The sequence below is a fragment of the Chiloscyllium plagiosum genome, chromosome 2, assembly GCF_004010195.1.
Source record: "Chiloscyllium plagiosum isolate BGI_BamShark_2017 chromosome 2, ASM401019v2, whole genome shotgun sequence".
NCBI classification, from domain to species: domain Eukaryota; kingdom Metazoa; phylum Chordata; class Chondrichthyes; order Orectolobiformes; family Hemiscylliidae; genus Chiloscyllium; species Chiloscyllium plagiosum.
Window position 1 is genome coordinate 38,105,645 of NC_057711.1, and position 14,487 is coordinate 38,120,131.

Genomic DNA, 14,487 nt, shown 5'->3' on the forward strand with positions numbered 1-14,487 from the left:
TCTTACCTTATTTAACGGCCTCCTGTGCAGCATCTTGTCAAAAGCCTTCGGGAAATCCAAATAGATCACATCCACTGGCTCTCCCTTCTCTTACCCGCTCATTACCTCCTCAAAGAATTCAATCAGATTTGTCAGGCGTGACCTTCCCTTGTTGAAGCTATGTTGATTCAGTCTTATTTTATCATGCACTTCTAAGTACTCTGCAATTTCATCCTTCATAATGGACTGTAAAATCTTATGACCAGTCTATGGTTTTCTGTCTTCTGCCTCCCTTCCTTCTTAAACAGAGATGTTACATTCATAATTTTCCAGTCCTCTGGGATCTGCCCTGACTCCAGTGATTTACTAGTAACCGTATTTCTTGAGTGAGGCTTAAACGTGGACACTTTGGGATCAAGATGACTTTCAAAATGATACATTTGGCAATAATGTGTGGAACCAAGTCAACCTCCTGCAACATATTTTAAAACCCAAACCATGCACATCCACGATACTTCAGAGCATTGCTAATAGCCAGACTACCTTATTAATAGAATCCAGACATGATGCATCATTCTATAACCAGTTGTTCACAGCATAAATTGACCATCTTTATTTCATTCCTTGATATACATTTGAAACTGACCAAACGTGGAATCACAACACAACCTTCAATGGAAAGCACAATTATATAGCACAAGTTCAGCCAGATATGAACTTTTAGCATCAACTTTTAAAATTCTGGTATTTTCTGACACATTCTCAAGAGAAACTTTGGATCAATACCATTTAGTATGTAGCTTGCGAGGCAACACTTGAAGGTAGGATTGTTCCTAAATTAGAAGGTAGGTCCTTTCTGGAGACGTTAATATATAATCTAGGCTTACATTTCAGTGTGGCATTGCTGCACTGTGGAAGATGCCATCTTATAAATGAAATTTTCAACTGAAGCTATCACTGTCTTAGAAGGGTGCTAAGGGTTCCAAAGCACAATTAGAAGACTGAGATTGGAATGGCATCCCAACTTTCTACCCAACATTTATCACAACAACCTGGTCATTAACACTGTTCATGGGAAACTATTTTGTGCAAATTGGTTGTTGTGGTATCTACATCACAAGAGTGACTACATATCAGAAATATGTCTTGCCCATTAAGCTTGTCGGGCTTTCCTGAGGTAATGAAAAGTATTTATTTCCAATAAATTAAACTTCTATAATGTTAACCCACTATTTGTTTCCTATTGACCTGCATTCCATCAAAGGTGCTATACAAACACAAATATTAGATGAGTAGCTTTACTGTATTGCGCACTGAGTGGTCTTAAGAGTCCAGCCTTTGATGCTCTCACAAATTTCAGGTAGTCATTGTGCTGGATGCCAGGATGGTGAGGGAATTTGCATACATGTAGTGAACATTTGACAAAAATAAGCAGAACAGAGAGAATAGGCAAAATAAACATTGCCAATTTCCACGGTTTGCCCCTGTTCAGTTTAGCACTTAAAATCATGAACTGTGATTAGTTGTAATCATGATATGATGCTGACTTGGTGCCACACTCTCAATTTGGAGCTCAATGCTCCAGCCAGTGACATCGCTCAAACATGCACCCTAAAAACATGCCCAGCTACAGGAAGCACACTCTCACCTTCAACACTTCTTACTAGGTAAAGGGATAATTAAGGTTGAAACTTTATTGCTGGAACAGCACAGCAGGTCAGGCAGCATCCAGGGAACAGGAGATTCGACGTTTCGGGCACAGGCCCTTCTTCAGGATTCCTGAAGAAAGAAACAGAATCCCCAAGTGGAAAATGAAGTTTCCAGCAATAAAGTTTCAACTTTGATCTCCAGCATCTGCAGACCTCACTTTCTCCCCAAAGGGATAATTAAATACTTCCAGGTTAGTTGTTGATTGACCTCTGTTGGCAGTTATAATAGAACAAGGCTAAGTGTTTTCTAGAATTATTTACAGTTACCAAAGTCTGCAGGGAATGGTGTGGCAGATGTTTGAGGACTTGGTCTTTCAGCCTGCTTCACAAAGAGCAGGGGAAGTCGTGGGGAGAGGGATGAAGGGAAGAAGAGGAGGGAAGGAGATAAAATCCATCCAGAATTTTCAGGGAGCAATTCTCCTTCATGAACCTCTTTCCAAAACCGTGTACAGAGGAACCTCAATTATCCGAATATCAATTATTCAAATATCAGATTATCCAAAGGAAATCTCGAGGTCCCAATAGAAATGTTACATCAGATTTGTTTCCAACAGTGTTGGATGGGGTTTGGGGGGGGGAGGGGGCGGGGGCTCGCGCTCATGTACAGCTGTCGTCTCATCGCCCAAACAGGGAGCGGACTTAACAGAAAACTCCAAATATACATCATCAGAAATGTACACATAGACAAAGAAGAAACCATGATATCATTCAACATGACGGCATTGTTCACTTCGATTGACAAAACCCTAGCCAGAGAAACAATAGCCAACCTACTGGACATACAGAACAGAAAACAGGACGCTGAACCTATCAACAAAGACGGCATACTTAAACTACTGGACTTGTGCCTCACAACACACTTCACATTCAACAACCAGATATACGAACAAATCAACGGAACACCCATGGGATCACCAATCTCGGGACTCACAGCAGAGGCAGTTATGCAAAGGTTAGAACAAACAGTCCGACCACAAATCCAACCCAAACTCTGGGTCAGATATGCCGATGACACGTTTGTAATCATTAAAAACACAGAAATAGAAAAAACACACCGGATCATCAACGCCACACTCACAGGAATCCGATTCACGAGAGAAGAAGAAAAAGATAGCCAACTCCCATTCCTAGACGTGATGGTACAGAGAACACCGAACGGAGAATACACTACAAGGGTATACAGGAAAGCCACACACACAGACCAAGTCCTAAACCATGAAAGTAACCACCCCAACACACACAAACGAAACTGCATCAGGACACTATTCAAAAGAGCCACAACACACTGCAGTACACCAGAACTGCAAAAAGAAGAAGAGCAACACCTATACAAGGTATTCGCCAAAAACGGATACCCGCGCAACTTCATCAACAGATGCCTAAGAGAAAGACCACGGAACGAGGACATACCACAACCAAAAGGACTAGCCACACTACCATACATCAGGAGCACCTCAGAACTGACAGCCAGACTACTGCGACCACTAGGACTCATAACAGCACACAAACCAACAGCCACGCTCAGACAACAACTCACCAGAACGAACGACCCGATACCCAACATGAGCAAAACTAATGTAGTGTACAAAATACCATGCAAGGACTGCACAAAACACTATATAGAACAAACAGGAAGACAGCTAACAATCCGCATACATGAACATCGGGACAGACCACTATAAACACCGGAGGAAACATCAAAGAAGCGCTTCGCAGGAGGCTCCCAAGCACTGATGATGTCGCCTAGCCAGGGGACGAAACGTTTGCAACAAAAACTTCCAGCTCGGCGAACAGAACCACAACAGAAAACTCCAAGCCCCAGAGGAAAGTCATTTAATCAATTAACCGAATAATCAATTATCCGAACAAAATGGTGCCCGCCCATCCTGTTCAGATAATCGAGATTCCTATTGGGGCGCCCCTGGTCCTGAGCTTGCAGTACTTGGCAGAATGCATATCAAAAGTGTCACAAAGTGTGAAGGAGATCGTCACCATCTTAAACTTTGTGGATAGGTGGGAGGGTAAAAGAAAGGCAAATAGCCATGAACGAAAAAAAAGTTATAAATGCAGGTGGAAGTGATGTTAGAAAGCCTGAGTATTTCTAAAATAAAGATGTACCTTCTTTGATTTAGTTATCACAAACAGTTTCAAGCACACATCCACTGGGATTTTCCTTAAACAAAGATGTACGTGGAATCCATTTGAATGAACTTACCGTACTCATTGAAAAATCTTTTCATGAAAATGCTTAACAAAGATGAAACAAAGATTCAAGCTCAATTATTAGTTTGTTTCTAATTAATTATAATTTTTCCAATCCAATGTACTCCACAATCTGTAACTAAAATGTATTTGTACCTCATCATTACAATTTAGATGATCAATGCTAGTTGAATTTCATTGGAAAGCAGATACTGTCAAATGATTTCTTGTCAGAAAATTGAATGGATAGATGTGCACAGCACCATACATGTATTCTGACACTAAGCATGTGATACAATATACCACATTATGGAATGTGTGTCCCTGCTGCTGAACTAATAGCTCCATGGTTCACGTCCCACCCTGCTCCAGAGGTATGTAATAACATCTCTGAACAGGTTGATTAGAAAATATCTAGAATATTACAATTAGAATTTAATTATTTCAATATTTTTCTCAAATTATGGGCACAAAGAAATGAAATATTAGCTATAACTGCCAGTAAACAAGGTGCAAAATACTGTACACAAAATTGATGTTCTTTCATTTGAACATAGAAGAGTACATTGGGATTTTCTGTTTCAGCATAAATTTCCAGTTTTGTCTTCTGGTGTTGAATCAGAGAAATTGAATCTTTAAAATTTGTTTGAAAAATAAAGAGTTTGGAACTATCTATTAACTGAGAAAAAAAGTTAACATTTCAGGTCTGATGGCTTTCACTGAAACCTGATCACAGACTTGAAATATTAATTAAGTCTGTTTCTTTCTCTACAGACGGAGTCATCCTGCTAAATATTTTTAGCATGTTTTGTTTTTAATTCAGATTTCTATCAAGTACAATGTAATTTTGTTCTGGAATTGCCCTTTGCCTCTTCCTGAAAAACTCAGTTGAGACAGACTATAAAAACCTGGAAGTAATGCTGAAAATAAATGGCTAAAATAAAATAATCTTAATGGCTTTTGAATAAAACATCAGTTTTTCAGTCTTTTGTATCTGACTACTTTTAAATTATTCTAATGTTTAATTCCTTGCGCTCAAGAATATCAGAATTCTCCTCATTCTTCCTTCTAAAATGCATCAATTCACAAGAAGAATAGTGGAACTGAATATTATTTAAATGAAAACAGATTGCAGAAAGCCACAGAACAGAGGGATTGACTTACAACTGTGAATCCATGAATTATAAAAAGCTAGCATCCAACTTCAGCACATAACAGGGAAGGCAAGTGGACTGTCGGCCTTTATTTCAAAGGGAGTGCAGTACAAAAATAGGTAGGATTTGCTAAAACTCTGCAAGGCACTCGCCAGACCACAGCTGGAATACTGCAAAAAGCTATGGGCCCCTAATCTAAAGAAAGATCCGCTGGCATTGGAGAGAGTCCAAAGAAGGTTCATTAGGTTGATACCAGGTATGAAGAGACTGTTCTATAAAGAATCGTTGAGTAGGATGGGCCAGCACTCATGGGAATGCAGAAGAATAAGAAACAAGCTTATTGAAACCAACAGGATTCTTTTGAGGACTTGATAGGGCAAATGCTGATAGTTTGTTTATTCTTGTGGGAGAGTTTAGGACTAGAGCACAGAATTACGGCCACACATTTAAGACAGAGATGAAGAGGAATTTCTTCTCTCAGAGGATTGATAGTTTGTGGAATACTTTACCACAGAGGGCTGTTGAGGCTGAGATACAAATTTTTAATCAGCAAGGGAACCAAGGGTTATGGAGAAAAGACAGGAAATTAGAGTTGCGGATTATCATGATCTTCTTAAATGGTACAGCAGATTCGATGGGTTGAGCGGCCTACTTATGTTCTTATATTTCATGGTCACACTTCTCCACAGAAAATTTCATCTGACATGTTACTTCCCATTTCACCTGTCTAAAAATATCCTACTAAAATTATCTTCATCCAATCTTTATTTCATTTCCAAATATTGTCATTCACATCTTTCGTTTACGTAGTCAAAGAACAGTTGCCCTAACAGAGATTCCCGGAGAAAAGCAGTGAATAATTACTTTCAGTCTGAAAAACAGTTCAATTTCACTTTCAACTTTTTGTCCCTTAACCTTATTTTTGTTTTTTTTTAATTCTTATCTTGTAAGAAAATTGTGGTTAGCATTATATAAAATATATTGTGAAACTATCTAAACAACAGAAGGACACCTTGATCGGATTCATCCCAGACTCTACCTATTAACACTAGAAATATTCAGAAGCTGGTCTGTTTGCAGGAAGCAGTCATCAATAATCACCAGTTTGAATTAATGAGAAACTACCTCTTCTGACCTTTTTTAAAATGTGTGTATGACAAATTCATTACAAAATTATTTTATAATCAAATTGCTGCTGTATTATAAAACTAAAGGCCAAAAAACATAAGCTAAGAGCACTAAAGGTACAGGAGTAGGTGGGGGTGAATAAATGGCTTAATAAATTCCACTTTTAATCCTAATGCAGGTCATATCTATCTCACAAATCATGAAGACAGGTAAATTGAACAGGTAAGAACTCACACATAATTCCTTTCTCATCGTTAGAACCAGGCCATTGATAGTAGAAGGATGATGAGGTCAAAAGAAAACTATCATAAGAAAAGTGAAAAACACTGCAATGTAAGCAGCACACAAACCACAAAAGTATCAAGTCTCCATTAAGACTAAAACAGATTAATCTAAGTCTATCACTAACACGTGAACCCATATTTTTATATGTACTAGCATGGTTCGTCAATTATTGATCTGAGTTTCACAGTTATTGAAAAATTTTATTTTTAAAAGATGGTATTGGAATTTTAAGTTTTATTTCACAAAGGTTACAGTATTTCGATTGTGTTATATTTTGATTCCATTCTCCTGTCGCCATCAGAAGTTGGGAAATACTTATGTTGAATAAATAAATGCTTTGATTACATCCTGAAGATGCCAAAGTTTGTCTTCATTGTGGGTGCATTGAGAGCAGCACTTAGACTTAGGCCTAATACCAGTCTTGTGTCAGCAGGGTCAATTATTCCATCATCCCACAGTCTGCAATGACAAGAAAAGAATTACAAAAAGTGTAATATAATGAATGGCAATTAAGCAGGAATGAAGCCTAATCTCTAAAAATGTCAGAAAAACCAACTCAAAAATCATTTGGAGGACCTTAAGAATGTATATAATAATCAGATTAGATGCCACTGACCATTTATTGACTGGTTCACATCATCAGAAAATAACATGCTTAAAAATAACAACAGGTGGCAAGGAAGGCAGACCAGATGATAAAGACCTCTAGGTTTAGTTTTTACAATATGTCAGAAACACACAGAAGTTTATGTGTGTAAGTTAGCAAATATTAACCGTATGTACAAACTCACAAGAGTACATGAAGGAAACAGTTTGAGGGATGAGGAGAGGGCAGGGTATTGGTGCATCAACCAGGGCAGAATCTGAATGAACCCAGGACAGGAAATCTGACAGAACAGAGTCCAGTTGCCTTTTGGGAGAGGGGGTCCACAAGAAAGGAACTCATATTGTCCTTGGCTCCTTTCAGTCCATTTGGCCCTCTTTCAGAGTATTCCTAACCATCGGTCTCCTATCCTAGCCAGACCAGCAGTCCCTTTTCTGACTCTCAAGCAGCCCAACACACCCCATTCCAATGCTTTCCTCTTTTCAGCAGTTCCTGACTTTAAATTTATGGAATAAAGCATTTAATAGTTATATGTTTCTTCACCTGCACTCAGGTGCAGTTATTAAGAAACAGTAAGCCTGATCTGTGCTATGCTTTGCAATTGGCAATTTAAAAACCGGCAATCAAACATGTTCTGTGCATCTCTAATCAGTTCAAATAAAAAAAAAACAGTAAATATTCATACTGGTTAGACTGCATCTGGAGCACTGTCTACAGTACTGGTCGCCCTACTCATGGAAGGATCCTAATGCATTGAAAGCAATTAAGAGAAGGGTTACTAGAATAATACCTGCAATGAGTTGACTGCCTTGTGAGAAAAGGCTACACAGGCTAGGCCTGTATTGTCCTAATTTTAGAAGTTAGAAGTAACTTAATTGAAACTTATAAGATCCTCATGGAGACTTAATCAGATGAATGTTAAAGGGACCTGAGTTCAAATCCTGCCATAGTAGATGATGCAATTTGAATACAATTTTAAAAATCTGGAATTAAGAGTCTAATGATGACCATGAGACCATTGCTTATTACCAGAAAAGCCCATCTGGTTCATTAATGTTGTTAGAAAAGGAAACTGCCATACTTAGTTGATCTCACCTACATGTGACTCTAGACCCACAGCAATGTGGTTGATTCTTAACTATCCTTTGAGCAATTAAGGATAGGCAATAAATACTGACCTAGCCAGTGACACTCATAGCCATGAATGAACAAAAAAACAAAATGCAGCCTTTATATCAAGGGCAGTCATTCTCACCTCTGGAATAGTAAAGGTTTTGCTCAGAAAACATTATTTCTTCCCTTATAAATATCAAATTCAGAATGAGAGAGGAGAGAGGTTAGGATAATTTTTTCCAGGCAAAGAACATACAATAAAGGAACATTTTGGAGCAGGAAGCAGCTAAAAGCACTCTCTCTCTCTCAGCATTTCTTTGCAGATGAACATTTTTAGAAAAGCTTTACTCATTATTGGCAGACCCACTGGTGGCTGGTCAGGCCTATACATGACCAGCAAAATCTTCCACTGTAATATAAGTGAAGGTTGCAGATGCTACTGAATGCATTGGATCTATCTTTCCCGTCTTCTTCTCTATTATGTTAGTTCTTTGCTCAGTTTCAAAGGTGTCCATAACACTTTTGATGTAGCATCCTGAGGCATCATGATATATGCACTGAACTTCCTGCTGGTAATGGTCAACATGTCACACAATGGATTGCTTGAAATATTTGTTTGGGGCCTCTTTATTCGGGCTACCAGTGGTCAGCTCTCCATGCAACATGATCTTTGTAGGCAAATATTATCAAGCTGAATAATGTGACCCTAAGGTAGCTCACTTTGCAGAAAGATGGCCTCAATATTGGTGAAGTTGGTAGTTTCCAAGACTTCAATGTTTATAATGCATGTCCTGCCTGCAGACCTTGAGAATAGTGTGGTGGTAGCATTGATGGAATACGCCAGAACACTTACATGATTGTCGTACAAAACCCATGACTTGGTGCATCACAGAAAGGTGATCAGGCTGGTGGCTTTGTATGGCTTGTGGTGCAAGGCTGCAGTTACTTCACAATCATTCATGGGGTCAATGTTTTGAAAACCTATTATCTACTTCCTTGTCTATAGTGACAAGTGAGTTCTCCCCAAAGAGTTAATACTTTGGATGCAGATTGATATAAGACTTTAGTTTCTTTTTTGTCCAAAGAGTTGTGCTGTCTTGAAAAAGGGTTGTTATTACCTTGCAGGTCTGATTGACTGTGGAACAGTACAGCAATCAGTAAAATGAAACCCATAACCCATCTCTGAGCTCATCCTAGAAATGAGTGAGTGTTTCCTGTATTTTTGTATGAGCCTGAAGATATTGAAGGTTGAAAAGACCTCCAACAGTCAAGAAGGGAATAGAAACTCTCTCCTAAGGTCTTCTATTGCCTGCTGCTGCAGCATCTTGCTAAAGATAATGAAGAATTGGTCGGGATCAGCACATATCCCTGCTTCATGTAATAGGAGTTTCGGAAGGGTCTTGAGAGGTCGCTGTTGTGCATTACTTGTTCATTTAGGAAAGGAGACTTTCATCTTTTCCTGATCTGGCCTACATGAGACTCGAGACCCACAGCAATGTGGTTGACTCTCAATTGTCCTCTGGTCAATTAGGGATAGGCAATAAATATTGATATTGTGTGGGCATCCAAGTTTTCCAAAGCCCATCTCTACTCACAGCATCAATTGCCTTTACAAGACCTATGGGAATGACATATAGGCCCTTGTTTCAGTCTTGGAAATTTTCTTGCCCGAGTGTAAGTACCCTATCCGAAGTGTCTGCCTAAGTAAACTAAGTAATTGAAACAAAGACTATAGCTTCCTTTAAGGTAATAACTCAGAAACATTGAAAACAGAACATGTTAGAGGGTTAACAGGAGAGAGTTCGCAAGTGGAATTAACTTGTAATTACTCTAACAAAAAACCCATAACCCATCTCTGAGCTCATCCTAGAAATGAGACAAGCTGCATTCTCTTTTGACCACATTCCCACCAAACCATAGATCTGTTAACTTCCTCTCCAAGCCTATGGCATTTGACCTGGGTCCAGGGTTCCATTTGCCCTTCATCCTGGGATTACAGTCAGGATTACAGTGTAGGATTGGAGAACAATGCTGTCACTCAGTATGCAAGCAAAGGTGGGGTCCAGTTCCCAGCATCTGACTGAGGCATGGTGCTGTCAATTAGTATGTGGAGCCAGGGAATTTGTCACCTTTGGCTTTTGCCCCTTTGTTGGGTGGAGTCAGTCAGATCACATGCCTCTGCTATCATGGATTGTGGGCTGTGCTACAACAGAGCTGAGAACACGGTAAGTATGAAGGCCTTTTGTTATGCTGTAGACCTCTATGACTGGATGAGCTGCAACACATCGAACCAGCCTTTGAGCTGAGCCTGAGTTGGAGAGTTTGGCTCACTACCTCACAAAGGCCCTTCTCAACTTCCTTGCCATGACTGATGGTGAGTTCAGCAAGATGCTGAAAGGCAGCTGGATGATGGATGGCAGGCAGAGTGTAAGGTGGCCTCACCAATCACTGAGTGTTTCCATTCCTATCATGGCATAATAAATGCAAATTAATGACACATTTATGAGTTATCATTTTTAAAAAGTTGGAATTGTTTGTCTCATTGAAGTGTGGCTTAATACTGAAATGGATGCGAACGAATACCTTATATAGTTTAGTACAGTTGGTCAATTCAGAGTGTCTCCAAGCACTTTGCTTCTCTTTAACATGATGTCACCACAAACGAGATCACAATTTCCTTTTATGAACCTCTGAAACAATCATTTCCAAGAAGAACGAAAATAGTAGAAAAAAAACGAATGCTTCCCAGTTGAGGAACAGTACAACATCATACTCAGCAGAACTGATATGCATGATTTGAATAGATTTATCACAAATATGTCTAATTTGATCCATCTTCCACAAGACAGCTTCTAAAACCAGTCCACAAATCTTGAATGACAATGTTTTTGGGTGACCTATATCTTGTAATGCACACAGCAAATAAACTGCCTCAAACTCTGCCATCCATTTAAAATCTAGCTGATAGCCTTATTTCATCCAAGGACCTGTTATATTACACACATTATATTTTGTTTAATTCACTAACAAATCCTTCGTACAATACTTTTCTGTTAAGGTGATTTTGAATTAGGTTTAGATTTAGTATGAAAGATTATTAATAATTATGAAGTTGGAACAATATTGACTTTATTCTAGACTGTCTATATGCTTATTTTTTAAAATCATATTAATCTTTGAATACATTAAATACTGACTTAGCAGAATTAATCACATCCCTATTTATCAATTATGCATTAAGGAATTCTGAGCAAAAGAAACATAATAGGTGAACGGATCTGAATTAATACTATTGTTCAAATTGATTTTGACAGGGAATTTTATTTGACTTGTTCTAAAGGTGGCAATTAATCTGCACTAGTCACCCACAGGCCTCCTAACAAGAGGCTTTTCGTAGCTGCTCATTGCATTTGGCTTTCTGCACATCAATGTTAATTAAACCATGCCGGACAGTAAATTTTACGTAAGCTAATATAGGATCTACTAAAAAGTGTATGTGGGCACTCACATTTTTATTGGTAGGAATTTGGTAATTATGGATATTAATGTAGTCAATATTCTAATATTACAAAGTCATGTAGATGTAAATCCTTCCATGTAAATAGGCTATAAGCAAATTAAAGCCTATAAAGGAATACACTGAAATATACAAAAGGTCTGCACTCAAGAAACAGCTATAGGTTTTTTTTCAAATGTCATACAACAACAGGGGATATGATTACGATTATTTTTACCTAAGCATACATAAATAGATTTTTTGATCAAAAGATCAGTGTTAATAAAGATATTTACTTTTTCAAAAATCTATATTTGTTTCAATTTTCTAGACTATGCTTTGTGCACAAGATGCAAAATACTAGCACTGAGAAAGGAATACAATTCCACAGCATTAAGCATTCCCATATTACACTGCCATGATGACCTTTAAAGTACTCTCTATTGCACAACATTTCTCAACTGCGGTATAAACAGTTGAGCACTAACGTGTTATTTGCAATTCGCCTATTAATCAGCCCCATGGACTGCCTGAGTGAGATTGTCAATTTAGTACCAATTGACTCCAAATAAACAGCAGTTTCTGTGCTGTGGCCTGATACCTATCAAAACTGAAGTTAAGTGCTAAATTAATTTTAGATAAGAGAGACATTGAGTAAAGAAATAGATCTGGCAAAGTGGACATTATTAAAGTCCAGAGGTGAAAGGACTCCAAATGTACTGCACCTTTTCAATTAAAATCTATTTAGTTTTTCATTTGTAAAAGCTAAATAATTTGATTGGTTTGGAGGTGCCGGTGTAGGGTGTACAAAGTTCAAAATCTCATAACACCAGGTTATAGTCCAACAGGTTTATTTGGAATCACCAGCTTTCAGAGCACTGCTCCTTCATTAGGTGGTTGTTGACAACAGCTGACGAAGGAGAAGCACTCTGAAAGCTAGTGCGTCCAAATAAACCTGTTGGACTATAACCTGGTGTTAAGTGATTTTTAACAAAATAATTTGATTGCTTTTTCAATGTTGCATATTTTATGTTATAAAGAAAATTGTCTGAAATTGTTTCATTTTAAATATTTTGTCGTTTAGGAATTAAGATAGAAAATAGGAACTGGTAGATTAGAGAAAATTAAAAGGTGCAGTACATTAGGAGTCCTTTCACCTCTGGTCTTTAATGTGTTATCAAGAAAATTGAGCTACTTTAGTTTATAGCAGACCCGTCAGGAAAGTAATCAGAAAGTGTTTTCTGTCCAACTCAATACCTTCATACAAATTTCAGGATAAACACTTGAAGTTAATGCAGAAGAACCTCGATTATCCGGCATTCAATTGTCTGAATTTCGGATCACAAGGTCCTAATGCCTGACTAAATTGTGTTATCCGGCATTCGATTATCCAAACATTTGATTATTTGACAAAATACTCCCTGCCCGTATTGTTCGGATAATCGAGGTTCCTCTGTAATTGGTTGAAATAAATGCATCAGAGACCTTCAATCACCAAATTCTTTAAAATCAGTGGCAGCAATAATAAATTCAAAGAAAAATTAGTCACACACCACAAACTGGAAGGATGTTGTCAGAAGATGATGCTTTCTTTCAAGGTTGAGGGCCAAAGTCCATCACAAAGAACAGCAACAGGATGGATTAATTAAGCAATGCTATTTGATAATAACAATCTGGGTTTGAAGATTTGTGAAGTTTCTCACCTCAACTACCCTCCTAGGCAGTGCATTCCAGATTTCCACTACCCTCTTGTTGAAAATAAATTTCCATGAAAACCCTCTAAATCTCCTGTCTTTCACCTTAAAATTATGACCCCTTGTTAGTGACCCTTCAACTAATGGGGACAGCTGCTTCTGTCCATGCCCCTCATAGTTATATAGACCTCTACCAGGTCTCCTCTCAACCTTCACTGTTTCAAATAAAATATTATGAGCTTATCCAGCCTCTCTTCATAGCTAAACTGCTCCATCCCAGGCAACATACTGGTGAACCTTCTCTGTAACCCCTTCAGTGCAATAACATCCCTCCTATTGAGCAGTCACCAGAACTCCAAACTGCAGTCTAATTAAACACCTGTAGAACTCCAATACAAGATTCCTGCTGTCATAATATATGCCACAACTGACAAAGGCAAAAGTCCCATCTGCCTTCTTAACAATACTATTAATAAGACCTGCAACCTTCAAGGATATGGGGATAAACACTCCAAACTCCTTCTGGTCTTGTAAGCTTCCTAATGTCCTGCCATTCATTGAGTACTCCTTTTGTCTTGTTACTTATTCCAAAATGTATCACTACCCACTTTTCAGGGTTAAATTCAGTCTGCCACTAATCTGCCATCTGTATCGTCCTGCAATTTAAAATTTTCTTCCTCACTGCCAACCACCTGGCCAATCGCAGTTTCATCCACAAACTTATTTATCATCATTTCAACATTTTCTTATATATTATTTATACATATCACAAACAACAAAGTACCCAGTGGATCCCTGTAGTATCCATCTGAACATCAGCCTCCAGTCAAACAAATAGCCTTTTACACTTCTATATTTCTATATATTCTTTAGCAAGAGGCTGATGCAAAATGTGAAGTCATATTGAATCTGTCATGAGCTGCTAAGATGCATACAGAATAAAAACTGAAAGAACTGCAGATTCTCTGAATCAGAAAGAAAAACAGAAGTTGCTGGAAAAGCTCAGCAGGTCTGACAGCATCTGTAAAGAGAAATCAAAGTTAACATTACAGGTCCAGTGACCCTTCATCAAAACTGATGTTAGCTAGAAAAATGTCAGTTTATGTACAGAATACAGGGTTGG

At 38.2% G+C, this 14,487-nt stretch overlaps 1 protein-coding gene across 1 annotated transcript in view; it reads right to left on the reverse strand.

Moving 5' to 3' along the window:
* Positions 1–6,673: 6,673 nt before the first annotated feature.
* mccc2 (methylcrotonyl-CoA carboxylase subunit 2) overlaps positions 6,674–14,487 on the reverse strand; it is a 134,048-nt gene continuing 126,234 nt past the window's right edge. Inside the window, exon 17 of the mRNA XM_043707857.1 lies at positions 6,674–6,916. Coding sequence (XP_043563792.1) covers positions 6,799–6,916 — 118 coding nt within the window. The 3' untranslated portion in view covers positions 6,674–6,798. The remainder of the gene's footprint in view (positions 6,917–14,487) is intronic.